This window comes from Bacidia gigantensis (genome assembly GCF_019456465.1).
Source record: "Bacidia gigantensis strain McMullin 20006 chromosome Unknown contig_74, whole genome shotgun sequence".
NCBI lineage: Eukaryota > Fungi > Ascomycota > Lecanoromycetes > Lecanorales > Ramalinaceae > Bacidia > Bacidia gigantensis.
Window position 1 is genome coordinate 1431592 of NW_025408613.1, and position 27838 is coordinate 1459429.

At 49.2% G+C, this 27838-nt stretch overlaps 7 protein-coding genes across 7 annotated transcripts; 3 read left to right on the plus strand and 4 right to left on the minus strand.

Moving 5' to 3' along the window:
• Positions 1–3895: 3895 nt before the first annotated feature.
• On the plus strand, positions 3896–4520 carry KY384_000817 (uncharacterized protein; the record flags this gene model as incomplete). The annotated part of the gene is made up of 3 exons (XM_044809351.1): positions 3896–3978; positions 4030–4307; positions 4363–4520. The coding sequence occupies 3 exons, from the start codon at positions 3896–3898 to the stop codon at positions 4518–4520; spliced, it is 519 nt and encodes a 172-aa protein (XP_044665338.1).
• Positions 4521–8156: 3636 nt separating this feature from the next.
• On the minus strand, positions 8157–9131 carry KY384_000818 (uncharacterized protein; the record flags this gene model as incomplete). The annotated part of the gene is made up of 1 exon (XM_044809352.1): positions 8157–9131. One exon carries the CDS (start codon positions 9129–9131, stop codon positions 8157–8159), a length of 975 nt encoding a protein of 324 aa, XP_044665339.1.
• An 862-nt stretch (positions 9132–9993) lies between these two features.
• KY384_000819 (uncharacterized protein) lies at positions 9994–10682 on the minus strand (the record flags this gene model as incomplete). Its single annotated transcript, XM_044809353.1, has 2 exons — positions 9994–10548; positions 10605–10682. 2 exons carry the CDS (start codon positions 10680–10682, stop codon positions 9994–9996), a joined length of 633 nt encoding a protein of 210 aa, XP_044665340.1.
• Positions 10683–11873: 1191 nt separating this feature from the next.
• On the plus strand, positions 11874–15076 carry KY384_000820 (uncharacterized protein; the record flags this gene model as incomplete). Its single annotated transcript, XM_044809354.1, has 8 exons — positions 11874–12346; positions 12393–12542; positions 12593–12614; positions 12671–13207; positions 13259–13614; positions 13661–13906; positions 14093–14789; positions 14837–15076. The coding sequence occupies 8 exons, from the start codon at positions 11874–11876 to the stop codon at positions 15074–15076; spliced, it is 2721 nt and encodes a 906-aa protein (XP_044665341.1).
• Positions 15077–18476: 3400 nt separating this feature from the next.
• Positions 18477–19349, plus strand: KY384_000821 (uncharacterized protein; the record flags this gene model as incomplete). Its single annotated transcript, XM_044809355.1, has 1 exon — positions 18477–19349. One exon carries the CDS (start codon positions 18477–18479, stop codon positions 19347–19349), a length of 873 nt encoding a protein of 290 aa, XP_044665342.1.
• Positions 19350–19463: 114 nt separating this feature from the next.
• KY384_000822 (uncharacterized protein) lies at positions 19464–20003 on the minus strand (the record flags this gene model as incomplete). Its single annotated transcript, XM_044809356.1, has 1 exon — positions 19464–20003. The coding sequence occupies one exon, from the start codon at positions 20001–20003 to the stop codon at positions 19464–19466; it is 540 nt and encodes a 179-aa protein (XP_044665343.1).
• Positions 20004–23798: 3795 nt separating this feature from the next.
• Positions 23799–24677, minus strand: KY384_000823 (uncharacterized protein; the record flags this gene model as incomplete). Its single annotated transcript, XM_044809357.1, has 3 exons — positions 23799–24304; positions 24384–24480; positions 24555–24677. 3 exons carry the CDS (start codon positions 24675–24677, stop codon positions 23799–23801), a joined length of 726 nt encoding a protein of 241 aa, XP_044665344.1.
• Positions 24678–27838: the final 3161 nt, after the last annotated feature.

Consider the following 27838-nt stretch of genomic DNA (forward strand, 5'->3'; position numbering starts at 1 on the left):
AAGATTAACAGAGCGAAAGATTGCCGTCTTCGCAGTCGCTCTGGCATTCGCCCCTTCCTCCTACCAGCGCCTTCCACCACTACTCACCTGCATCGCAGAACCCAAACCCAGCCCCACATCATCTGCCACGCATCTCACGAAGCAAGTCGCGCCTTCTTTCACGACGCAGGCGATCTCCATAGTGAATATCCTCAAACCGCTTCCAACCGCGCCTTGTCTTCCACATCTTCCACAGCGCGCAAACTCTTCTGCAGCTCCCCGATAGTCCTATAGCTCTTTGCGTCCCTCGTTGCCATTGCCAGGGTCTCGCGGTGCTGGTCCATCACTGTCTGTGCTTCTTGCTACAGGCGTAGGGTATGAGGGTGATTGTGGGTCCCTGGGGGGTTTGGGTACCATCTCTAGGGATAAGAGCGGTGAGGTGAGAGGATGCTTGATTAGGGGAGGAGGTAGAAGGGAAATGTCCTGCAGCGCCCGTCGAGTTGGCGATGAGGATTTCTGTTCGGACGTCGTTATTACAGTCGGAATAGTGGCACGAAAGATTGATGGACGGATTCAGACGTAGGACTAGTGGGGATGCCCATCACCACGACAGTCTTATGCTTCTCTTTTGAGCTTGTAGGTCTGTGGCTGCTTTTGTCATGGACCCAATATCCGAAGCGTTGGAGGGAGAGGCATTGAGGAGCCTGGTAGGCGCCTCGGGTGATTTTGCGCGTGATGGAGAGTTTCTGTTTCGTTAGTTGATTGCGCGCTATCGCAGTTCTAGAGATATAGGTATGATGGGATTCTATGAGAGGAAGGAGGAGGGGCTGCAAGATGCTTGCGAGATCACCAGGCCCCTTGGTGCTACTAGAATCCCATGTTTCTGGTTCTAGCAAAATCTAGTCTGCTCTATCTTCTCACTTTCAAGATGAAATGAAACTCGTTCGCAGCTGCAAGGGACTGAAAGAAGATAAGTAAATACTTTCAAGTAAAAATTTGCATTGGAGAGAGGCGTGTTAGCTATCTGCAGACTTTGAAACAGGCAAGTTTAGTAGCACGAGCCAAGCCAGGGAAGAGGCTTTGGATTAGTACCCTCATAACCGTAAGATGTGCGAATGACGATGGTAAGTATTGGACGTAGTCCGAAGAGGAATATCAGCGAAATCGCTACTACGACTGGCATGAGGATTGACATTTCTTACCAGGTGCTTCGAGTCCACCATTAAGGGATGACCTATCGAATGATCAGAGGGTCCTGAAACACCGGCAACTTCGCTATATGATATACCGGAACCACACTTAATGACTCGGTCCTCGGGAACTCAGTGAATCAACCAGTGGTCGGAGAGATAATTGGATGATCGTGTTATGCTGCCGATCATCTATCATGATTCGTCGCACAGACGAAGTGTTCCCGTGTCTTGGCCTAAGTTTGCATCACCGTGCAGGAAGGCTTGCTCAATAAGGGTATGACCGCCTGTCGAGTGGTGTCCAACAGTCACTAGCATCTTCAGCATCGACGCTGAGTATGAGATGGTAGGGCAGAAAGGTCGATGTGGGAACAGGGCTTGATCCTTTATGCCCGTCATGGTTGTGGGATCACCATGCATACGGCCCGTTGCCCCCGGACAACCCTTCCCCCTTCGTCATCTTTGCATACGTGGTAGGTATTTCAACTATCGTGCCGCCTCTTTTGAAACATTTTCCACTTTCCAATCAACTTTGAATTCTCGTGAATGAGGCTTTAGATCCTGTCCGTCTGTGGTAGGTCTCATCTCGAAATGGCGGCACAAACCTACGTAGTTGTTGCTCCCACCGATGCTGCTCTACCCCCGCCGCCTGGAATCGTGCCCGACTTTCAAGACCCCTTCAGCCTGAGGCCGTATAGCAATGTCGCGGTCTCCCTGGGAATGATCTTTTCAGGCACATTTCTGGCCGCGAGACTGTACACAAAAGCCTGTATCATCAAAAGTTTCAGATGGGAAGATTGTAAGTATGGAATTTCCATCTTCAGTTACATTGCTAACACGATCGTGAGACATGTGCATCCTTGGTTTCGTGCGCAGTCATGAAATCCACCAAAGGAAGTGTTCTGACAAAAACAGCTGTTCTATTGTGTATGGGCAGCCATTATAGTCAAGGTCGTGAACGCAGGAGGGGGCACTCACCAATGGAACATCACATCTCAAGACCTCTCTGAGCAACTAAGAGTACGTTGATTGATGGTCCAAACCTAGATGCTGATACCAACGATGAATAGTACACCAACTACGAAGACATCATTTACAGCCCATCAGCATTGTTCACTAAACTCTCCATCATTCTTCTCGTACAACGTGTCTTCTGCCCCCAGGCCCGCGATCCATGTTACTGGACGCTACAAACCCTAAACGCCGTCAACATAGTTTACTACACCATCTACCTGATCATACCGATAGTGTCATGTAGTCCGCGACGGAAAATATGGCACATGGAGCTGCCTGGGAAATGTATGAACATCTACGTTCTCTATACAAGCTCTGCGACTTTCAATGCGCTCTCGGACATGGCAATGCTCTTTGTGCCAATGTGGCGAATCTGGCACTTGAATATTTCGCGATCGCGCAAGTTGGGGATATCGGGTATCTTCTTCTGTGGAGCCATGTAGGTGTTGATCTCCTGCTGCTTGGAACGTGCCCACTTGACTGACCTACCGTAAAGTGCCATAGCCGCCAGCATCTTCCGGCTCTTCTACATCATCATGCTCTTCCATGCTGTAGACTACTCCTATGTCAAGGAACAATCAGTGATGTGGTCACATGCAGAACTTGGATTCGGAATCATTTGCTCCTGCTTGTTCGTCTTACCTCGACTGTACCGCCACCTAGCATCGATTCCACCCTACGGTAGCGACGACTACGATGAATACCAGCGCAAGAAATCTGGAACCTGGGTAGCACATCAGTCGCAAAGCAGGGGAAGGAAAGTTTCAGCCAAGTCTCCTCATCTAGGTGGACTCGACAGTGATATTGAGAGACCGCCTGTACCGCCCAAGACGTGGCTTGGAGAAGAGACAAGAAGTCCTACCCGGGAATATATGCGCATGCTTTAGATCGCGTTATTCACTCAGGGCAAAGAAGAATGATCCCAACGCTCCGTCCGGTCAGGTGACGCTTATAACAGTCAAATCTACGCTGCTCCAGGCCAGAGAAGGAACCGTACCATGTTCTGCTCGATCGGATCATGCCAGCATTAGTGGCATCAAAGAGTACTTTCGAACGTCCTTCAGCCAGCAACTAGCGACTAACTTCAAAGATCGCGCAAGGCACCCCTGCTGCGAGGTCAAGGAGAGGCGAGCGCTCTCAAAGTGCCGCTGCTCATGAATAGCCCTTCTATCTTGGGCATCTAATCAGATGCCCAATCCTATCTTAGCACGTCGATCGATTAAGAGACTCTTGCTACTCGGCAAGAGGTCAAATACTGGGAGAAATGGTGGTGCTTTATGTCCATCAATGCATAATTGACCGATTCCACAACCTCGATGAGAGCACTAGTCTTCCCACCCAAATATCCCCAACTGTGGACTTTGTTAAGGCAACAAATCAGGAGTCCGCATGCGCTAGTCATGTCTTGTGCTCACCACTTTTTCATATCTCAGTAGCATCACTCCGCCAAATACCTCATTCTATCACAATTCCATCGAGCGACACCGGCTGGTCAGCTGCTTTGTAGAAACGGCCCAGGAGCTCTACCTCGGGCGTTGGGGGGCACGGTCTCCGGGTATACTGATATCCGAGCGGGCTTGGCACGGATCGGTTCCGTCGCACGAGACTCCAGTATTGTCCTCCATCACCTCAGCAACTTTGTGCATCTTTTATCATCTCTAAGTAGGACTCCAGCAATGAGAATATGGAGAAGGGCCTATTCAAGTGTATCGATGCAGATGGGTAGTAGTGTTGAAGGGGCCTATGGTCAGTATGTCATTCGTGAGGAATTAAAAGAAAACATGTGGCGGGCTCAGTGAGATGCTCCACCTTCATTACGCTCTGCGTTGCTCATTGCCTCTTGCAGAAGTTGCCTTACTCAGCAGAACGTCGTTGTCAAAAGCGCAGAAGACCATCTCCTCAACAAGGAGCGCAGGACACTCAGGCGTTTTGGTCACGTGCCATCTCTCCGTCGCTTGATCGACGAAGTCGCAGAGCCTCCGATGCTGGTGCTGGAGTATCTCGAGACAAATCTGCTCACTGAGTCTGGAGAGAAGAAGCTTCAGCCATCAGATGTCAAAATCGTTGCAAAAACTGTTCTCCAAGCTTTAGCTGCACTGCATGAAGAGGGGATTGTTCACACCGGTAAGTGGCATGCTGATGTTGCAGAGTTCGTCAGTTCTGAGACGAACTATCCCAGATATCAAACCTGACAATATACTCGTCAATCGTGGCGATCACAATCATCGTTTCAGCGACATTAAGTTGGCAGACTGCGGCGATAGCACACACATCGATGACGTCGTTGAAGACCACATCATCTGGACTGGGGGACTCCTACTGCCATCTGATCATTAGGAGCTACGGTATGGTTCCCTTTGACAATGATACATTGTTCTGCTAAAGACAAGTAGCTTATCAGTTTTATCTGGGGGGAGCATTTCCATATTTTCAAGCCGCGAAATGTCAAGGCGACAGAGCCGACATATGCAGCAGAGGTGATGCGAAATCAACACAAATTCTTCGGACCATTTCCCTTGAGCTATCAGAGTCTTTTGGATAGCGAACGAATCGAGATACTTTTCATGATCATGGAATTAGTGGAAGAATTACCTCTCGAGGGATGACAGAGAGTCTATTTGCAAGCTCATGAAGCTAGATCTAAAAGACAGACCCTCCGCCAAAGTGCTACTTCAGGATCCTTGGATTGCTGAATCAAAGCGTGAGAAGAGCGCAAATATGCACCACGCAAGAGCATGGCAGCAAGATAGCATCTCCACCCGCGCCAAACTATGTTACAGAGGCTGCCTCCACTTTTATCGTATATTCAATAATATGCCAATCACACCCTTTCACTAAAAGCCAAGCTTCCACTGCGCGCGAACACAACTGTGCTACAGACTTGAATCTTAGGATGTGAACCAGCGATCAGCCAAACGAAGAACGAAGGTGACGATTCAGAGTCACTAATGCAGGGTTTTGTCACTGCAGAAGCCGATTTTGGGCGACCACCAAAACGCCTTACCCTGTAATCCTGCACTTGGACTGAAGACTATGGAGAAAGTCTAGACGTCTGTGATGTGGTGTAACCAGAAATGCTTCAAGTGAGTACCAAAGAATGACACTTGGGCGCAGTTTTGATCTTGTGCAGAGCCTTTCGCGGCCACCTGAACTGTGAACACAGGCACAAATTGTTGGATTGATGGATGCTATTACCTATTGATTAGCATTTATTGGTCACGGGAAGAACATGGAAAATCTCCGGCAATGTGATGCACAGAGTCAGCGGTGTCTCTAGGAATAAAACCGAAGTCCCATCGGTGTAGTGCATTTTCAACAACCTGTAGCGTCGCAATTCAACCCTTGAGACGGCTTTGCGTTAAGAGCTTCCCCTTAAAGCGAGACCGAAAAACCACGATTGATAAAATAAAGATGCCTATGCCGTCGCAAGTTTTGTTTTTTGCCTTAAGCGAAAGCACATGCTGGGCTGCATCGATTGCGCCGTCATCTTTGTCTTAAGGCGATCGGGGGCCCTGTCCACACCTAAGTCGTTTCAGCTGATGTGCGATGATTCAAACGCCGAGAATATTGGCACATGTGGGGAGGCACTAGGGCCTACATCATGGATTCTGAAGAACGCTGGAGCATTTCTCATGCAGGGCGAGCCACATCGGGTGATCGGTGGAATTGTCAATACATCCGGTAAGTGACTGACTCAGGCTCGAGATCTAGGCCTTGGACTGCAGGGTGCACTTACCTGAAGACGCTACTGCACGCTCAGCATCTAAGTCAAGGGTGGTCGCGAAGCGAGCCGTGGTTTTCGTAAGGAGCCAGGTTTGCGAAGCTTACCTGGCAATTTCCGTCTGCAATCAATCTATTAGCAGTTAACGTGATTAGATACTGCAAGAAACTGAGAATCAAGAAACGTGGAAGGAGGGGATCCGGAGTTAGAATAATCATTGCTTCTAGGGGTCTTTTTCATCTACCGCATGCACATTTTCGACTCTAGCCTTGAGATTCCCACCGGCTGGCTGACAGAAGATCTGAGAGCATTGCTCATACCCTTTTCGTGTCGTGCGAGGCACAAAGCCATCGGCCATTGCGGAGCTGAACCACGTGCATGAATGGGTCTGGGTCGAGCGCCGCCCTGCATATATGCGCCAAGCCATTGCTCATCTCGTACCTTGGGTCATCTTTGCTGGCTCGGAGTAGGATTTCAGCTGATATTTTTGTTCTTTAGCGCTCGACGATGCAAGATGCAAGCCACAACGCCATACTTTACCGTGAGAAAGGCAGATCAAGGCATCCATGTCAGCTGAATATGCCCTGCAACTGACTTACTTCGCCTGAGCTCGGTCTCTTCAGTCGTTGTAGCCTGATTATTTTGTCCACCAGATGCATTTACATCGCCCTGCAGGTAGTATATCAAAGACTTGGTCTTTCTCTCGCAAGCCTAGCGACTCTGCAAGCTCAAGGATCAAGTGCATGATTCATAAGCAGACCAAGATTGTGATCTCTCTCAGCTGGTTGCACCTATTCACCGGGCCCAGACAAAGCACCAAACTTCGCAAGAAGACCTCAATTTAACTATGATTCTGCTCATCTCGTTAAGTTTGAAGGAACGTGGCTGCAGATCGACCACGTACGAGATCAATAGTCTCAGTCCACCCTAAGATCCGACCGTAGTGAGTTTGGGTCTGCCCACAATGCTCGCAGCGTGATAACTCCGAGTCAAGAAGCGGCGTCATGACAAATCAGCATCCCACCCATATTGTTCTCGACCAACATATAAACTCTCTCAACTCCCATATCGCCCCACAAAACACCAGCACCCAAAACCCCGACCCCCCAAATTCGCACCAGCAAACCACAGCTCCCTCTATCCCCTTCACCATCTCAATAGCACCCAGCAGGCTCACTCTTCCCATCCATACCCAGCTAAAATGCAACTCTCCCTCCTCAACCTCCTCGCCCTATCAACCGTCCTCACAGTGTCGACCGCCACCCCTATCATCGAAGGCACCCCCGCCCTCGCTTCCCCGCTCAAAAAACGCGCCTGTCCCGCCGACTGCAACAACCAATACCCTCTCGCGCGCAAACTGGGCCAGCCATGCGGTGGCTCCTGCGACACCACATACCGTGCCGGGCCGGAGACTTGCTCGTGCAATTTGGGCGCTATTGTGAGTCCCCTCCCCCTCCCCCCCCCCCCTGCCTCCGTCCAGGAGAGTTGTGAGAATTGCCACGGACAGGGAAGGATTGGGAAGGCAAGGCTGATGTATCGTGTGTGTGTGTGACGTAGTTGTTGTGTAAAGACGGGTCCTGGCAACTAGTCGCCGATTGCGGCAAGACGGGCCAGGTCTGCTTTAATAACCAGCCTGGTAATCCTGCTGGAGGGAGGACTTGTAATCCGAAGTGAGGGGAGTTGGGTGGATTGCAGTGTTAGATGATCGGAGGGGGGGGGGGAGGGGGATGCTAGTGGTCTGGTCTGGCTTGAGCGGGGTGGATTAGGTGTGGGAGGTTGGGTCAGCGTTAGTGATTGTTGGGGGTGTAGGCGGAAAGTTTAGGTGAGTTGAGAAGATGGTAGACTCAGTTGTCGGGGTGACATCGAGGTGTAAAAGTGTTACGAATGCATCGAAAATCTTGCCAGTTCTGTTTACTCATACCCGTCCTTGAGCCGAGTTTCTGATCCTGCTTCTCGAACACTGGCAAGAGGACTGCGAGCTGTCTGCATTGCTTCGGAGGCGTGATCGCAGGACCCATGCAGTTTAGGTCAGGAAAATTGATTGGAGACGCTCCCTGCGCCTCAAATTTGCTGATTCGGAGGAATTAAGCAGACAGAAGTAATAAAATTATCTGTGGTGCTGCTGGGGACATCTGTATTTTTCAATCCCATTAGAGACGCAAGCGAGGAAGCTAGTACGTCCCAATCCGTTAAATTAAATCACTATAATCCCTCAATCTATGTACGAATCTCCTCCACATCTCACAAAACTCTCAAAACTGATACCCATGCGCAGCCATCGGATCCTGCACCTTCTTCACCGCACTCCCCCTATCCCACCAGAACACGCAAATCAACGGCTTACCCATCACAGCAGCCGTAACGTCCTTGCCCTTCGGATCCGCCTGAAAGTCCGTCAAGCGCAACGCCCCGCTCTCTATCTTGCCCGTAACACAATGATTCGGCGTCGCCGCGTACCCCAGCCCGAACACCACACCAGTGGGCACTTTCGCCTTCGTCGTCAACGTCTTCACATCCACCACCGCATCGTCGTCGCCAACGAAATCTGCGTAGTGCTGCCGATCCCACACTTTGACCAGCGTCTCGATTTCTTCGGGGTTTACGCCTTTGGCCAAAGATTCCCCTACGGCTTGTGTGTTGCTGAGGTTCCAGTGCAGTCCCATCGCTACCACGGGGTTCTCGGCGAGCTGCGAAATTATGGTGGTGCGCGGGGATGGAGTGCCGGAAACGACGTTGCGGACGCGCCAGATGCTGGTTATGACGCAGTCGGTTTTGACGACTGCCTTGACCTTGCTGGGTTTGGTGGTAGATGTGGGCTTTGATGCGGGAGGAGGTTGAGTGGCTTGTGTTGGCTTTTGGGCGGGGGCTGGCTGGGAAGAGCTCGTGCTGTTTTTGGTAGTAGACGCGGGGTTAGTTGGGGGAGGAGGATTAGCTTGCGTTGGCTTCTGTGCGGGGGCTGGTTGGGAAGAGCTAGCTTGTGGTAGGGGAGTAGGAGCTTTAGACGGGCTTGGTTTTTGCGCTGGTGCTGCTGCGCTGGAGGACCCGGCTTGTCCAGGGGGCGGAGGAGGGGGAAGGCCAGACGGTGCGGGTTTTATCGGAGGAATGGGCTTGGAGGAGCTGGGCTTGGCCGCTGCAACGGTGGATGAGATGACTCCGTGCGCTATTGTTGTCCCTACTTGTGCTATGAGGCCTGCCCCAGTGGCCGGCTTTGATGGCTTCTGTGACATGATGATTAGACTTGAAGAATTGTTGTAGTTTTAATTCAACGGGTACGGCAGATGTAACTGGCGAGATACTTCGAAAATTCTTGGCTCAGAGGTCAAGAGATGTATTTGAGGCCGCTATATATCCCCAACCACAACGCAGGGCGGCTTTAGTCAGCTCGACGCATGAATGGAATCGCCCCTCGGCAAAGCCTTAGTCATGAGATATTTCCGCTGACAGGACTTCGATTGAAGCTTAAAGTAAGGCTTTATTTGCCAATCCGACGTCAGCATGCTCTACATTGCCTCCATTGTCAAGGAGAGCGAGTTAATTTACTTCCCTAGTGCAACCAGGGAGGACAGGTGACTCGATTTGTGCAGCATTTCCAGAGCAATGTCTCTCTCCAGCTCTCACTTATTAATAAAAACCGTGTAAGAGTCTTAGTGTTGTGGATATGACCCTGTAATTCAGAAAGTGGAAGGATAGCAAGCCAATTCCGCTAAGGCTAGCATTGACTTGAAGCTGACGTGCTGCATCTATTGAAGTCGTCGAGCTAGGAAAAGGATAAGATTCGAACCTTTGGTTATGTATTGTAGACGATTGAACATTTGAAATGGCAGACTAATTGATGAGATCTTACGTTTGGGACATAAATTATGTCGACCGGATGATTTGGCCGTCTAGGAACAAGCGCTGATATAATCTCGGAACTTTCTAGGATAACATTCTTCTTTGACAAATACTTTCCGAATATCCACTATCAGTGCTGTCCGTATTCTCCAACAATTCATTGCCATCCGGGTTCCGACTATGCTCAAATGCCGTCAAGTCGACCCCTCAGCAACATTCGCACCCGACTAATAGTCCATTATATTTCCGCACAGCTTATGACGACGGATAGTAAGGTCTATTGTCAAGAATGGCCTGTGAATTTCCATCACAAGAAGAGCATTGGTACATCTTTGTATTTGTCAGGGTTTCCACTTGGCGTGCCAGATCTTTGACCAGGGAAGCTCCGAATTCTGGTATTTCGCCGAGCACGCGGTTGAAGTCGGGGCACTTGAGGAAGTCGCTGATGTGTCGAACTGCAAGTTCCGTCATCATGTTCCGTAAGTCCCGTACTGCTGGATCTGAAGGAGGAGTATTATTAAAAATAACTTCGACCGCCTCCGAGAAATAGGCGATCTTGGAGGTGAACCTAGTCTCGCCCGGTTCGTAGGTCTGTTGAGATGAAAACTTTTCTTGGGCACGTTGTTTCAGATCCGGCAAGCCATATTTCTCAGCTATGACATAAACTTGGGCGTCGAACAGGAACTCAAATTCATAATCGTACGACTCAATGGCTGGCCGCTCGTAGTCCGCATAGTACATAAATTGTATCATGGCTTCAACTACGAATGAAACGTCCTCTTTAAGCTCGACCTCGCCTTGAGCGTTCTCCTATCGTGGTGTCAGCGGTCAGTAGGTAAGATCTCCAGAACTGTCGACGGACTTACCTTCCAATCACGCTGAAACATGCTGTTGAAGTAATCAGATTGCGAGGAGAGCACCGCTTTGTGTACTGGAAAGCGCATGTCTTGACAGCATATCACGAAGTCGCCTGACGTCTTGCTGGAGGCATACCATCTGCGAAGATCAGTATCTGGATTGACCTTGACTGATGGTCTGACTTACATTTTCATTCGAGCGCAGTGCGCTTCCGCCGGTGATGACATGTTATGGCAATGAATTGAGGCAAGAGACATTTAGTTGAAGATCAGGGTGGGAGAAGTTCAGCAAGGCCAGTGAATTGAATTTAAAGGGAGTGCATTGTAGTGGGCCCTGAGAGTATCGGATAACAATGCCTTTGATGAACAATAAGCCCCTGCGTACCCGGGGTCCAGGAGAACAAAGCGTATTTGACTCAATGATTGAGCCCCCGGAAAGCATTGACGAAACAGTATTGAGGTAGGTTGTACTGAGATTTGAGGTTTCGCGTCTGATTGTGCGATGTTCACTCGACACCATAGGCTTGAATATCTAAGACTGGCTTTACGAGCTGACGAAATCCGCCATCAAGAGACATAGGAGAAAGTGAGAGAGGAGAAAAGACATCTCAAATCAATACAAGGCAATGAGACTCAGAGGAAAATGCGTCTCGAATAAACATCATCGCGCAAGGAGACTCAGACTTCTTCACTTGTCTGCCCTCGAGGCTAGGAAGGCTTGCTACTAACGCAATTGAGTCGAGGAGCTTCCCATCTCCTAGGTGATACGTTGGGTAGAAAGAGCCTTGACATAGAGAAAGCGCGGCTTCCTCAAAGCTTTTCGTAGTCGCAACCTAGAGATAATCGTTCTGCCACTTAATTCACCGCATTACACCTAGACACGAGAGTCTCCTCTGAAACCTACTCCATTGGTTCGTCAGATCTTTAGAGCAGGTTCTCAGCTGAAAGAGTGCGAGAATGGATGCTGGATGATTTTCGGTCGCGTCACATTTTGTACGCGACGTGACAGTGACGTCATCCGTCACCAATAAAAGAGATCTTATCGATAAGATCTTTGTTTTGTCAACACTCGAGTAGCACAACGCAATCATCTTAGTCGAAATCAGCAAGCTGGTGATCATGTTCTGATGATGAAAAGTATCTGTACGGATAGTAAGACCTTACCGTATCTTTATACCCAGAGTCAAGTGGCTCGAGTGAGAAACTTGCGCTGCGCAATAAGACGGCGTCAATTGCTGTGTCCCACGAATTGCTAGCTGGAGAACCTGCTCCCCAAGGATGGCCCACTTCTATGATTCGTCATCCGATGAGAAAAGCGATGATGAACGTACGCCGCGAGACATCGTGAAAGACAACTTGCGCTATTGCATCAATAACGTTCATTCGACAGGGTCATTCGCGACCTTCGGTGTTGTAGAACGCTTTGCTAACCCTGGTATTTCTATCGATCCACTTGGCCTCATCAGGCTCCCGCTTTCAGAAGAAGATGCAAAGGCTATTGTCAGGGCGAGCAACAAGGCCCCGTTCGGTAAAGGTAACAAGACGCTGGTGGATGAGTCAATCAGGAAAACATGGCAGATAGATGCTGACAAAATACAACTTCTCAACGATGGCTGGCAGGAATGTCTGAACCGCATCGTTGAGCACGTATTGGGCGAACTCGGCGTCGCTTGTGCATTGACCAATGTCCGTGCAGATTTGTACAAGATGCTGCTCTATGAGGAAGGCGCAATGTTCAAGGAGCATAAAGAGTGAGTGACTTTTAATGCATCAAGATCTTTAGCTGACTGTCAAAAGCACTGAGAAAATCCCTGGAATGTTTGCAACTCTCGTCATCTGTCTTCCGTCGCAGCACACGGGCGGGGCTGTTCGACTGCGTCATGGGCAGAAATCGCTTCAGTTTGCCACAAGCGAGCGTTCAGCGTTTGACGCCACCTTCATTGCTTGGTATGTCTCTTATTTGTATGTCTCTGATTCATCGCTGAGTTCATGCACAGGTACAATGATGTAACTCATGAGGTATGCCGGCTCACACAAATTTAGCGTTCAGATGTAACTGACAGGTACTCTGGAAGATCGAGCCAGTTCAAGGAGGTCGTCGCTGGGTCTTGACATACAATCTTATCAAAATTAACCACCAGATCGATCAATCCGCTTCCATGCTCGATGCGCAGATTCAGCAAACGGAGTCGGTCTTGAGGCAGTGGTCAAGCTTAGACGATGCCCCTCAAGCCCTTGTTTATGCCCTAGAACACAACTACACAAACAGAGGACTGACTTTGGCTGGACTCAAAGGTGCCGACTATCACCGTGCCCGCCATATGACACAAAGCTGCGCTTTGCATGGCGACTTCTTCACCCTACTCGCTAACCTGGAGATGCATGTCACGGACATGAACGGAGAAGACTGCGAAGAGACCCAGTCTGAATATCTGCTTCCTCACATCGTGGACGTCAATGGAAATAATCTCTCAGTCCATAGATCTTTCAGGATACCAGACTCGCTCTTTCTAGATTTGCCGGCTTATAAAGACAGAGACCCAGACGTCCAACATGGTGGAAATTACACCGGGAACCAGTACGCGGAGATAGAGCAGTATTTCAAAGACAGTGTAAGTCTGTCCTCATAGACTATGCAACAGTATGACTAACGTTGCCCATAGGTGATGATTATTGTGCCAGCGCGTTTCATTGCCAGATTCTTGCTGACAAGCAAATATGGTCCTGGACCATTAGCCAACCTTGTAAAATCGCTTGTGTATAAGCTGAAACAGAACGATGACCAAGACCTGCGCAAAATGCTGCATCAAGTTTGTGAATGGCAATTATCCCGCAAATACAAAGGCAAAGGAGCCAACGATCAGTACCTTGGTACCATCGCTGTCGCTGCCGTCTCTCTTGAAGATCCAACACTTTTCACCAAAGTCGTGAACGAACTTACCGACAGCTTCTCTGAAAGCCTCTATGATCAATTGGGTGGTCTTCTTTGGCTTGATGACATGGTTGTGCCAGAAAAGGAGTGAGCTTCCCCAATTCGAACGTCTTACTGCCACTGATCCAGACAGCGTCATTGAATGTCTCACAAAATCTGGCAAGCTCTCTCAGATCAGCAAAAATATCGAAAGATTTCGTTTAGGGTATCTCCGAACAGATCCTGCCCCCTTAGACGAGCTTGAAAAGTCACGTCTACGGAGATGGGTGGACACAGTAGTGTTTGGTTGCTTGCACAAGATTGAGGATGTTCACGATGAAGATGCTACCACTTTGGTCGATATGATCGTAGGGCGCGAGGAGGAGCCCTTCAGTCAATTGTAAGAGCCCTTCCCTTTTATGGTAGCCCTGGCGGAACGTCCGCCCTTCGATTGCAGAGAACGTTGTATGAAGTATGAAGGAAACGGCAGCAACAACCCGTGGCTAAACCTCGAGGCTACAACGCCCTTCCGTGTTGCCAAATCATTTTCATTAGAAATTTGAGACATCGCTGACTCTAAACATAGTGTTCTCTATCAAGGCGCCAGAGTCTTCGCGGCATACTTTGCAAAGGACCTAACTTTCATGAACGCTTTGCTAGTAGAACTCTTGTATCGCCTAGCACAACCGTCCCAGTCCAACATCTATCTCGAAAGCCTTCTCCAGCGAATCTTGAGTCCAGCCTTTTCAACCTTCAATCTCAGCTACTATGCCTTATCAGTGAAAGCTCGCGATTCCCGTCTCAAAACACTTCAAATGGAAATCGCTGGTCCAGCCCAACAGCTCTACCAGCGCGCGACCGCCCATGAAGGGAAGTTGCCGTCACGATTCCTCAACAAAATCGAGGATCAAGTCCCCAAGCTCACCAACGAGCAAGTGAAAGAATTCCTCACCCCATTTCTGCACAAGATGATCAACGTCATAGACTCGTCTGCTCCACAGGCGCAAAAGACCGCCCAAATACTCGCCGCCACCTACATCCAGCGCTTTGTAGGAATAGAGCCCGCTAAGCCAACGGACTGGGCTCGACCCGAAGAGATCATGGACCCCACCAAATGCGACACCAAGAAACAGTGCAAAGAGTGCGCAGAAATGAACGCCTTCTTGAAGGACCCCGAGCAGCAAACTTTTCAGATCCCCACCAAGCCGTCCGGCGAAATCAGCAGCCACTTGCGATACCGATACGACTACTTCAAGAACTTCGAGCAAGAGAAGGGGGTGGGGGTGGCTGGGAGGTTCGCTCTATTACGAAAACTCTGAAATGGTGGGAGAAGCGGCATACACAGTGGGAGGAGCGCGCGGCACAGGCTGTGAGTGCGCTGCAGAAGCTTCCGCAGCCGGGGCTTAAGGAGTGTTTGGGGAAACGGTATGATGAGATTGTGGAGTTGAGGGCGGTGAAAGTGGGCGCGATGGAGGATGTTGGTGAAGGGGGAGGGGAAGGGGAAGGGGAAGGGGAGGGGGAAGGGGGGCGTAAGCTTCGCTCGGGAGGGAATGTGGAGAGTGGTCAATAGAGGGTCTGCGTGGGGGCTGTGATTGGAGGCAAGGTGCTGCTGCTCTGTTCACGGTTTAGCGAGGGAGTTCTTGGTGGAGGAGCACAGTCTCTGGAGGTCCCGTCTTGAGTTTCTTGCTCATAAGATTAGAGCGTGCGGGTGCTTGTCGATGAGTGCCTGCATGGCATGCAGAATCAACTCCTTGATGCGAGTATTAGTAATAGAACTCGTAATATTGATGTTAGATATACATGGTGACTGCATCCCGTGTGCGACCCTTGGCCGTGGAATTCGTGTAATCTATTCATTCACGTGACCGGCTCTGAACGGCGTCGTGGTGGCTGCTGCGACTGAGGGCTCCGCCCGCTTGATATGGGGGTGGTAGGAGGAGTGGAGAAGAATCGTAAATTTCATGTGATTTGATAGTGCTACAGAAGGTGCGCTTTGGGCTCTTGAGCCTGTGTGGTATCTTCACTAACTTTCATCCATAGGTGATGTGGTGGCGATTCTGATATTTCCAGACGACAACTCAGGCCTTGATCTAGTTCTTCTGTGGCTATGGAGCATGTGCAGACAATGATACCACGAGCCAATCTCTTTGTGTGAAAAGTGCACGATGGCACTGGATATGCGGGAAGGAGTGTGACTATTCCTGCTCTGCGATCGGCTGTCGTTGATGGTGCACTTGGTGCCGGTATCGAAATCAGTAGTGCTCGTTTTTTGCGGATTTCAACGAATCGATTGGTGCATATCCCAATCACGACGATCTTGCTGTAGGAAATGTCATGTATCATGAAATATGTCCGGCCGTGCGTTGAGTCTGGCTGTCATTTCTGCCTAGTTCGAGATGGTCAATGGTGCCACGTTTGTTGCAAATCCTCGTGGTCTGGATCGATAGTGATTCAAAACGATTTCATGATCCCGGTGTTTAGGAAGACATTGTTGGAAGAGGTTGCAAAATGGTAAGATTACGTTTCGCGGCGTTCATACTCGGGGTCAAAAGAAGAAGGGAACGAGTGATTTTCGTTTCTCTATCATTGAATGAATCTTAAAATCACATGCCTTCCCTCCTAAGTGCATCAAGTTCCCGCCGACAGTGATTGGATTAATGTGAATGTCTGGATTATCGTCTCATCCTATGCTTCTCGATCCATGATGCCGAGGACGCACGCTGCGCAGACGTTTCTGTAGTGATCAAGATTCAGCTGGGGTCTGATGATAAATGGCGTTCGGCCGCCAGCGAAGACGCATATCACATCGCCAGATTGAACTCGCTCGTCTGCTATTCCTATTTGCATTGTAATCGAAATAAAAAGCGCTCGGAGTCGCAAAAAGGCCGGTTTCAAGAAAATTTCGTCTTGATGTTCCTCCGAATATGACTCCCCTTTTTTCTCCCAAGAAGGCGCCTGTGGTTCAACATTTGAAATCTTTTGCGTCGACTTTCGGCGGTTGCGTCTGCATAAATAAATCACCAAAAAGTCTCGAGATCGAGGTGCTTGCCCAAGCAAGCATATATACTCGCGAGTAGTCTGTTTATGAAGTCCGTTCTGCTGTCTGACATAGAATATTTGACGGGCTGTACGTGTTTCAATCTGGCAATTTCAATTCCAGACAGTATTAATGTATTTTCGTGTTCAAGCGAGGTCAAAGAAGTTTTACAGAGATTTCCAACGTCTTGAAGTTGTTCACTATGTGATCTATTTTTTAACGAAGGTAGAAAAACTTTCGAAGAACTGCTGGCATCGTAGAGCTGATCTTCAAACAAGACTCGTTTCTCAGGCTGCTTGCGCCAATCAATGCACCAGCTCGGGAAACTATTGTCAGCTTCGCGAGCTTCCTTGGTTTGTAACAGAGAGAGATTCTTATCAAGTTTGATGGTTAGTCTCATTGCGTCTAAAAACACTTCCTCTAAGCTTTTACTGTAGTCGATTGGGTTTTCAGATTCCTTGATTTGACTACAGAGCCCTGTCATTGCATATACCAAGTCTCGGGGATTACGTGCCTGTGTAGATTGATTAAGAATATGGAGACAGTGGCACATATTGGGATCCATTCTCATGAACGCCATGTCATGTAATCGTGTCGCAATTCTTGAGCCATGCAGGAGTTCCCCATGGTATTGAACGAGATATTCTACCCTACTACCCTCATAGTGTTCCATCTCAATGATCTTTGCAGCGCTTCATTGAAGTATTTGAGCGGAAAAGTAAGGCCACCACATCTCAAGGTGCAAGCGCCTCTAGAAGCAAACACTTCTTGCCAAACCCACACGCGGTAAAACCAAGACCGCTGGAAGAAAGCTCCGACTGCCGTTATAGCATGTTCAGGCTTAATATCTGTATGACATACCCAGGATAATCCGGACGATCTGGAGGCGGTATGATATGGATTAGATCTCCAATCAGTGAGCCTCTGGATGATCTTTATAGCCATTTCGGAGTCATCATATGCTGGACCCAGCCACGCAAGAACATAACATGCTGCATCGTAAATGTCTCTCATAATACGAACTTGACTGTTTCTCTCCGCAACGTTCGTTCTGGTCAATACAAATTGCATCAATCCACAGAAGGGTCGACTCGTGCACCTTGCGAATGTGATCAATTGCGCAGTGTAGGTTTTTTGTAACTGGAAGTGACCGATATATGACATTTCCATCGCTTTCATCTTTCGCAAAGACATCCTTGGGATCTTCTTCCGAGCCCCAGACGTAGGAGAGAGCAATATATGTTCCCTGGGCTTCGTCAAGGGAAGCTGAGAAATGTTGTAGTTTACTGGGGTGCCTCTAGTACCCGATTGGATCTCCACCAAACGTATTTCATCGCGGCTTGCGTCAAGTGCGGCATAGGTGTATTGTGGCATCTTGTCGTCATGATATGGATGCTATTCAGACACTCATCGCCCCGCTTCACCGTCACCAAACACCCGGACATAAAGTGGTGTTAAGAATATAGTCTAGTACAGAAGAGGCAAGATCATTTTTACTAGCGTCCGTAACCTAAAATAAAAAACGCCTTTCGATTGTTGTCATGCTCCCTACACTCGCTCAGCTACAGCATTCATGATCTCCACATCGACTAGCACGAAAGAACCGAAGAACGAATCATACGACGCGCTCAGTCTAAAAGCCATTGAATTCTCAAGGATCAAAGTCAGCGCTTTGCCTTTGGCCACAACACTAAGCAGAAGTGCCAGAGTAATCAGAGCGACCTATGAAGAAGAAGCCATGGATGAAGTGGGTGCCGAGCATTCTACGGCCTGATTACACATGGCCTAGACCTACCGCCTTTGTAATCGCGACGTCAGTACCGCGGGATGCCTGGGTCGAAGGGCCGAGGGTACGAAGATTCTGGGGGTAAGTGCTGTTCCGTTCAGCCATCAGCACACTTTCATGACCACAATATATGCGTTTTCTCTCATTATGGCCGCTCAAAACAACAAGTATTCTTTGCTGACGATTCGCAATGCTCACAGTTATGTGCATCGATTCCTAGCCTGGTTCTCGAAGCACTATCAATCTTGGTTCGGCCTTGTCCCTGACACTGGCATCAGTCCACTACCATTTGGCCTCCTGCTGAAATGGCACGAGCACGTACGAGTCGAAGAGGCGTTCACAATGCGCTTGACTCGCGCCGCTGGTATGCCTGTACCTTACGTGCTTTGCTGTGGGGAACAACCACCACCACATTGGTATCCAGTCTCGATACTCATGACACGCCTGCCTGGCTTTGATCTAGCGAACTGCGGCGATCCTTTTATACCGGAAGATGAGGAGCCATGGATCAGCGAAGTTCAGCGCTGCGTCGACGCGATGCGCGCCTGGAGCAACCCATTTGGTCAGCGCATTTGCTCTGCGATGGGAAGCGCGATCGCGAGCCATCGTGTTCCATTTCACAAGATGGGTCCTTTGGAAAACGAAGCTGAGCTCAACAAAGTTCTTCTCGGCCCAGCTTCGAAGGAGACTTACATGTCAAAGGGAAACTACGAGGACGAGCTTGCTTTGGCACAGGAGATGGAGGATATCCCGCACGACATCGTTTTCACCCACGGGGATTTCAAAGCGCACAACCTTTTGCTTGATGAAATCCACGGGAAATGGCACCTCACCGGCTTCTTGGACTGGGAATGCGCTGGATGGTGTCCGGCGTATTGGGAATTCACAACGGTCCTGACGATGCATCGACGAACATGGTGGGGCGAAGCTGTACGTTATCTCGGTGGCGACCGCTATCAAAGAGAATACAGATGTGAGGAGGCACTACGGAGTCTGACAGTCGACTCTTATGTCGGTTGAATGCTATTGCTACGTTTGATCTGCCTTGCAAATTTACTCCGCTTTCAACTAAGAGATACATCCTTTCACCTCTCCTGCATGTAATCCCTTGCACTCGATGATAGTGTGAAGATTTCAGGCAATCTCGCAGGTGGTAGAGACTACCACCGGTCGTGGCTGCTCATTTTTCAGCGCGCTTGAGAAGTGATGGGCTCCAATAGTGCGACATTCTTCCTCCAGAGCATCGATACTCTTGCACCGGACCAACCCTGCTTCGACAAGTCGCTTCAGCACTGCCAGTAACCATATCCGACAACTCATGTTTGGTATTGTCGTGTGGGACTCGTCATACGATCGCATCACTGCGTCGAGCTGTGCCTCTTTACTGACCGGCACATGCGCAATCTGTATCACGGCGGTGAGGGCGAATGATCTGAAGACACCGTGTGTGCTTGCATGACCAGGGAGCCAGCCTTGTCCACCCGGTCCAGGATTTTGAAAGTGATACTTGCTGCCCAGTGCGTTCTTTCTATGATAGTAATAACCCCAATGGAAGTTAGATGGATCGTCCTGCTTTCGAAAGTGCATGATTATGTAGAGTGCACGGTCCGGGAGACTTGCAAGAGCAGCATCTTGAGCGGCTTTGATTTCTGCGCCCCTGTTCTTGGGTGGCATTTTGGATTTCGCGCGAGGATTTGTTTGGGCTTTAGCAATGTCAGCAGCGATCAAATGGGTCAGAAAGCTCCTTACATGCTTCAAATTCGTGGGATGTTATCAAGCAAAGAGAATAAGGGCCGTCACGAAAGTCTTATAGCCAAGTGCTCGGCGGGCAACGCGTGAAGGAAGAAGGCAATTGTTGCCAGCGTGGAAGTGATGTTCAAGTGAATTATTCTGGTTCAAATTCACTGTCGTCTGGTTCACTACCATTAGCGCACTCGGAAGCCTCGTCCAAGAGCCACTGGATCAGTCTGGGTCTCACTTTAGCGCTGTTGCCTAGAGACCTGGTCGAATAAGGCGGGTGCCAACCATGAACTCAACTGACATGCAACGGCGCTTAGCAAAGGGTATCGATTGACAGTGGGGTTCTTCAACCACATCCATCCATAATATAAGCCTTTCCCGTCCTCAGTCGAAGACCAAATGGTCAGAGTTGCGAGCTCCGCAACGATCGTGAGGCAGACGCACGTGCTGGCTCGGGAGCCAGTGGTGAATGAACTACACCGGATAATTCACTTTTGGCGTGACTGATGACAAGATTCACGCTCACAGCCTTGAATTGCTGCCTCGTCTTCTGAGATCGACCGAAAGCCACGTCACCGACGATGCAAATGACATGGTGCATTGTCGATCAACCGAGTCAAGTTTGGAGAGTCGAGCAGAAGGCCGCAGTTTGATATGAGAGAGAGAGCTCGTGTGGGAGCATTGTATTTAGGGAAAGCCATTTTGCGAGAAATGCGTCAGGCTTGGCCGGGATTGTCGTCAATGGGTACTAGGTAACATTGTGCTTGGAATTGACAACTAGGCTTCCTGAGAGGGACGCTGCTCTCCTATGTGTTTAAATCTGAACTAACCACGCAGCAGACATACCTGTGAAGAATACCATGGCTCTGAAAGACGAATTACGAGAAAAACAGCCATTTCATGGTGACCGCAAATGATGATGCGGTGGCTGAACTGGAAGGCTGCTAGGAAGTACTCTGGTAGCGAAAGTACACAATGTATCCATTACCGTCTGTCAACGGCTTGATCGTAATAACCAGGACTACTGTCAATCCTGAAAGGTTACGAAAAGAGAAAGAAAAGACTGCAGTACCCTGCATATATGCTTGGTCAGGACATTCAAACATATTTGTCATCATAGAAATGCACACTGAGGACATGTCTAAGGTTCTGACCATGATGTTGGTTTACAGAATCACTGGATGACAATGGCATTTCGGCCTTAGCCCGTCACGGTCATTTAGACAATTTTCGTTAAGGCCGAGCCTAAATTTGCTCCTCATTTTTATTGATGACTGTAGCCTAAACTTATTCTATGCGTGTAAACCATGGGAGCTAAGGTTGGTGGTACCTGACCGTAGTACAATCCGGGGCACGCCACCACCTCCTTTAGCAACCCAGAGCCCCAATGAGGCGTCCAATGAGATGTTTTCATCTATCTGAGGTTCAAAAAGAGCAGAGATTTTTTGACACTGAAAGCGAGGCACCAACTCTTCGACCAGCCCGTTGGTCGTTGCGGTTTCCAACCTGATCATAAAGACTCGCAGCACAAATTCGTCTTGAACAATATGAATGTGAGGATGCACATTTCGAAGACATCGACTGCGTACGATCGCTGCGCCACAATCCAATCCAGCGCGCCGCATCAGGCCTCCGACCTTAAGATACTAGTGCTGCCTTAGGCGCCCTGTGTAATTTGAGCTACTCTACGAAAAATCTCATTTGGACTCGAATAGAATGACGATGATGATCGTCTTTAGTCTAGCTTAGACCTAGGGCTCGAGGCTGCTTACTCCAGGCGGCGCCGTACTCAAATAAGGCAACCTTAATATCGATGAAACAACATCTATACCAGAACTTGACTAGATCATCATAGATCATGCATCCATTCCAATCCCTCGTGGCCTACACGCTTGGGACACTGATGCTGTTGTACCTGACTGAGGATGTATATATTCAGAGTCAGAGAACTTGCAATGTACCATCTCCAAGTCTTCCTTCGGTGATAACAGCCAAGCATTCACTCCTCGACTTGAATTAGGCAGCCTCAACCTACGCGAGAATACATCAGGATGTCTTCCATTAGGGTTACATGCACATTGCTCTTAGCTCTCTGTACCACTCTGGCGAGGGCTGGATTGATTCAGAACATCCAAGATCCTAATGCCGTAGGGCCAAAGAGCAATCCTAACCCGATAGCGCCACAAACCAACAGTGCCTGCTCTCCCGGTCTAGTCGTCAAAATGGACGAGTCCTACGGTGCAGATAAATGTCCGCCTGTGAACAAGTTCGATGATGCCACACAATCGTGTCCAGCTTATCAGCAGGCAGATGATTGCGAGGCTTATTGTGAGATCAGACAGAGATTTTTCTATGATCAGGAGAAGCCGATTGCAAACTCGATCTGTCATGGGTCAGTCTGTTTGATACACTTCCCCGGTAACGTAGACTAATAAATTGTAGGCCGCTCACATGTACGGTGACTGAGATGCAGTCTGAGACATACACATACGATGTAGGATTCAACGCAGGGTTTTCCAATGGTCTCAGCCTCGGCATCACGGGCGGTCTTCACGCTGCCTACGCTACGACCAATATGCGACAAACATCAATTCCACTCGCAGATGGTGTCTGCGGATACTTCACGTTCCTCCCCGTCCTCCACGAGTCATGGTAGGACCGTTCTCTACGTCTTTGAAGCGACGTGAAAGCTAACATTGATGGGACGCAGCGGTACAGTAACCTATTCTGCAGGGAGTACGGATCATAATTGCAGGCCCGACACAGCCAAAAACGTAGGGAATGTTTGCGTCACGCAGCCTCACCGCACGGTAGACCTTAAGCAGGTCATGGGCACCATCGTTTTCGTGAAGATAAACTGCGCCGATCATTCGCGTCTCCCTATGGACCAGCAAGACCCGGCTTACCAAAAACCAGGCGTCGCGGCGCCCCAATCCGTCTACATGAGCTTCATCAATACTATTTCTGCCGGTATCCAGGCTGCTGCGGCCGCGGCCGATAAGTGCACACCGAGCCCCGAGTGCCAGCAACCAAGTGGTCCTTTTGTGAACAAGGCTTGCACATGTACTTGCAATGGTCAGAACGCTGATCTAAAAGATGACAGATGCAAGGGTTTTCAGGGTGCGCTACCCCCTAGGCCGCCCCGCGTCTGAAGGGAGCAAGAAGACTAGGGTAATGAGGGAGTGCCGATGCGGAGTACATATATGGAGGTCAATACTTGTCGACACAAGGTTCTTTAGTCTTTTTAATACATCAATTTACGTGGATTCTGGCTTTCTTTCTTCGCTTCCATAGTAACACAGGTGCCTCTCGGAAGTGCTTTGTATTGATAGCTGGTAACAAATTGAAGAATTGACTTCAAAAGACGGCTGAATCGTGGCCGCTCTTTGAATACGACGCACTACTCAAAAATCTTTGGCTATCGCGACAATTTCATAAGACTCTCAATATAGACCTTGTCACCAGAGATGTGGCTGCCGTGAAACCCTGCTGCCAGACTTGATACAGGTACTTGAATATGTCAATTAATTGAATAGACAGATCAGGAAACTGAGACATGTGCTCGAGTTGCCTCGAAAGAGTTTTTTCTTCCGAAAATGATGTCGCGTACCGGTACAAAAACACATACAAAACCTTTCACATCTCCACATTCCAAAATATGTAGCATCTAAACCCTTCATCCCACCAGGACCCCTTAACTTCGACTTCCATCAAACATCAAGCATCACCCTAAAACATCATGTCACCCGAACCACTCATTCCACTAGCCTTATCCGACAACGGACTCATAACCCCCGCCAAATGTTTCGCAAACCTGCCATGCGTATAATCAATCGGCTGCCCAACCACATGCCAGCATCCCTTCGCATCATACAACACCGTACTAATACTCCCATCCGTGCCCATCGGCACAAAGAACGCCTTCCGCATCCACGCATCCATCATCGTCCCAATTTCCACATCCCGCTGAAACCACACCGCCACTCGCGGCAACGGCACTATCGGCTCCTTCGAGCTTTGTCCCATCACACCGTGCGGCGTGATGTATACGGGTCGGTTCTTGCCGTTCACGGATTGGATCAGCACGGCGGCGGCCGCGGGGGTGGTGTCGAAGAGGAACCCATCGCGCGGGGCGGAGTCGGAGTCGGATTTCGTGAGGCCCGCGTCCCAGGAGGGGAGAGTGGCGGATTGCCCCTTGTCTACGCGGCGGTGGGGTGTGGCGAGCGCTATTTTGGCTATGTTAAGGCAGAATTAGTGACGTTTCGTGGAGAAGGACGAGTGAGTGGGCTGTGAGAGAAGACTGTGGGGTCTTACTTCCACTCGAAAAGCCTTGCGATGAAGCAGCCATTGCAAAGTCGTCTTTCAGTGTCACTTGGATGGAAGGCATGACGATATCGGAATGGGCGATGACCTAAGAATTGAGTGAAACAATCAGCCATTACACTGTGAGTGAGTGACAAGTGAGGATGGAGACCAGGCGCCTACGTTTGAGATGTGTTCGCCCGAGGCGCCTCGGATGACTCTGGCAAAGCAGAAGTGGTACTCATGTTGGGTGAAGTAGTCGACCCAGGTGTCGTCGATCTCTACGTTCAACGTGTACTGACCCATTCTTCCAGGGAATGGGAAGAGATCGTGAAGTCTCACACGTCGCGGTGAGATTTGTCTTCCTTGCCCAGATTCGGGCAGCTGAGAGGTAGATATGCTTGGGGATTTGCAGGCAAGAATCGGGATGGGGGATCCTGACTCTTGTGTCTCGGATGCTGTGAGAATGAGGAGTCAAGCTCGTGCCGAGTGATTGATGTCGTAAGCCTTTGTACTCGAGAAGAATATGTCGTAGCGTAAGAGTAGGAAGAAATCACGGTGGATGAGATGCCTGGCGAGGAGCAAATAAGCGAGGAGGAATCACTCTGGGTCTTGTTATCGAGCAGAAACACGCCCGCGACGTGGCCTCGTGAGTGTTTGATATATGATTGTTTCGGCAAGCAGCGCGCTTCTATTGCTTCCTTGAAACAACATGTTTCATATGTGTGGAAGCAGCTAGGCGCCATCCGCAGAGCCACCATTGGAGAGACGCCCATAGGCTGTAAGCGAAGCCTCGTCATGCGATGATGCGCAAGATGCGATAGCATTTTACTCGAAATCCAGGGTTGGGGAAGATCGAAACGGAGCCTAGAACGTTTGGTCTTAGATCGTTCCCTGCTGCTAGATCGGTCCCAGAGACGAGGTGCTGGAATTGAGGATGATATGCAGCATTCTTGAGATAGTTGCCGCTTGCGAAGCGATGATAGTGCATTGTTGCCTTCCCAGACTGAAACACATATGGTGCTGCCTCAAAGTCTCATCGACATATCAGACCACCATTTGATCTTCACTTCCACCTCAAGATCAACTTGGATCCTGTTGCCGACTGTTTGTGCGTTTTTGTGGTCGTTGTGGTTCAAATAACCAAAGGATCACGTCTTCGCCCTCCAAACAAAGAAAACACGCGACCACGAGCGGCTAAGGTCGGCCAACGAGACGCACTGGATCCCATGTCCCGGAATCCCAGGATTATTGATTACCCCTAGCGTGCTAGAGGATGCTTGAGGAGAGATGCGAGATCGAGTTGCGTAAGAGACTGCCATACAATTTCATGATGTCGTGTCCATTGGGCTGCAAATGGCACGATCTTCATCGCGCGGTCCATGGAAAGTCCATCCCCAGAGGTTCAGCACTACTCATGACGAGGCAACGATGAAATAGAAACTCGCGAAATTCATGTTGATATAAGATCCTGCTGTGGAGATACTAATAGCTTTATAGTAGCGTTTAAAAGAGCGCTTACGGGGGAGCATGGCCTCAATGAACTGGTAGATTCCCGTTGCACCCATAAAAAAAGCATAAAGGTGAAAGCATGGTTCTCGTATGTATTGAGATATTCAATGCTTCCTGGACACAATTGAGATTGAATATCGTACCACGAGCTCTTGAGTGCAAAGTAGAGGAATTTGGGTACCTGATATGCGAGGGAGTCAATTGGTCCGTGCATGATTACCTCACGATTGATACTAAGACCGGGCATTCCATGTGGCGCAAAATTTTTCATGCAGATGAGCGCACGCACTCCGTGAGTAAGGTATGTTTCTTTTGCTGTTTCTTCCACTTTTATGATGTCTTATTTCACGCCTTCAGTACGATTGTTCCCAGGACATGCGTCCAGAGCTGCTTCCTCAGCTGTTATGGAGTCTCTAGTTTTGAGGGTATCTCTCGCAATGTAGTCTTATATTTGAACAAAGACTTCTGTCGCTCTCCTCGTTAGAGGCTTAGTCGTGCAAAAGCATCACCAGACTCGATAGACACAGATAGAGCACATTGAATGGTTGTTGGCCCAACAATCCACGCAGTGAGCGATAAAAGCTGTGTACGCTGAAACCTCAAAAGATCAGTAGCGCATGCGCTAGGTACATTGCATGCTCTGCGACGATTCCTGCTTTGTTGCACTATTAAGAAGCCTTCGAATGGAGTAGCCTAAATATCGACTTGGAGAAAAACCTTCGTGTTCGTTTCAAAACCATCGAAGCTCAGTGCTGAAATTGCAGGACCCATTTTGTAATCCTAAGGGGCGCTAGCCGCAGCACGCATCTCTTCTCCACTCCTTTCTAATCTTGCAAAATCGGCCTTGAAATCACTCGTTTGAATGATCTTATCGTCAGAAATCTTTTCGGGCGTATGTAGCCCCAGGTACTAGTCTCACATGTTTGGAAGTCAAGGATGTCCTTCGCAGGGGCCAAGTGTTGCACAAGCGTGCTGGACAGATTTCAGCTAATCTGTAGGACAGCCACCGCTGAAGTGATGAACGAGAATGGATCTCCATTGGCTCGTGTATGAATTCTTTACTTCTGCAAGTCATCGAAATCGACGTCGGGCTCATTGGCGGAAAGAATTAAATAGCAATCTCCGCGGAGGCAGATCCTGCGAGCCATGACAAGCTGGTTGCCTCAAGAAGTCTTACCCCGCTGGTGAAAATATGATAGCCAGTTAGGTGATATTCGTATTTAGCCCTGGCCAAGAATACTTTGACAGGCGAAATGGGTGGCAGGAGCTCCCTGATGACCATCGCAGCGATAAGCGTGATTAGGGTCGTCTCTTTAATTGGATCATGCCTCGCGGAGGTACATGCCAAGCAATCAGCTCCGATGAGAATCTTTGGTCTGCCTTGTGGGGTCATATGCAATAGAGCTGATCATTGAAGGTGAAGGGAGCTTGTAGCTTGGTCTTCATCATATCCTAGGAGAGATATGAGTGCCAACATTTTCTAACATGCATAGAGGCTGGGTGACTCGTCTTCAGAGGGTTCCTAGCGGAGTACAGTCCCTATCAATTTCCCTTGTTTGCTTTGAACTAAGTTCATCATCCATGTCTTTCAGCATTTCTTGACACCATCTTCCACCACTATAGCCAGCAGAATGCTTAAAATGACCTCGCAGTAGCATTAAAGTGGCGGACTATACATACACACTCGCAGCGTGCTGGGACAGTAAGTACTTATAAGTAACGCGAGGCCCACATGGATCAATAGTGAGAACTCCCAAATCATAGAATGGTGAAATCAAGGGGCAGATCCTGATCCATGACACCACCCTTCTCGTATTGCTGCAGTCAGCACACCCTTCCTGTTGAGCCAGCCATCGGGCCTACCTGCCAAGATTTTGGCTATGCAAGGATCGCTTGTCCAATCAGTATCCACACAACGAACTTCAGATTCCCCCGCACGCTCATTGTCGTAATTT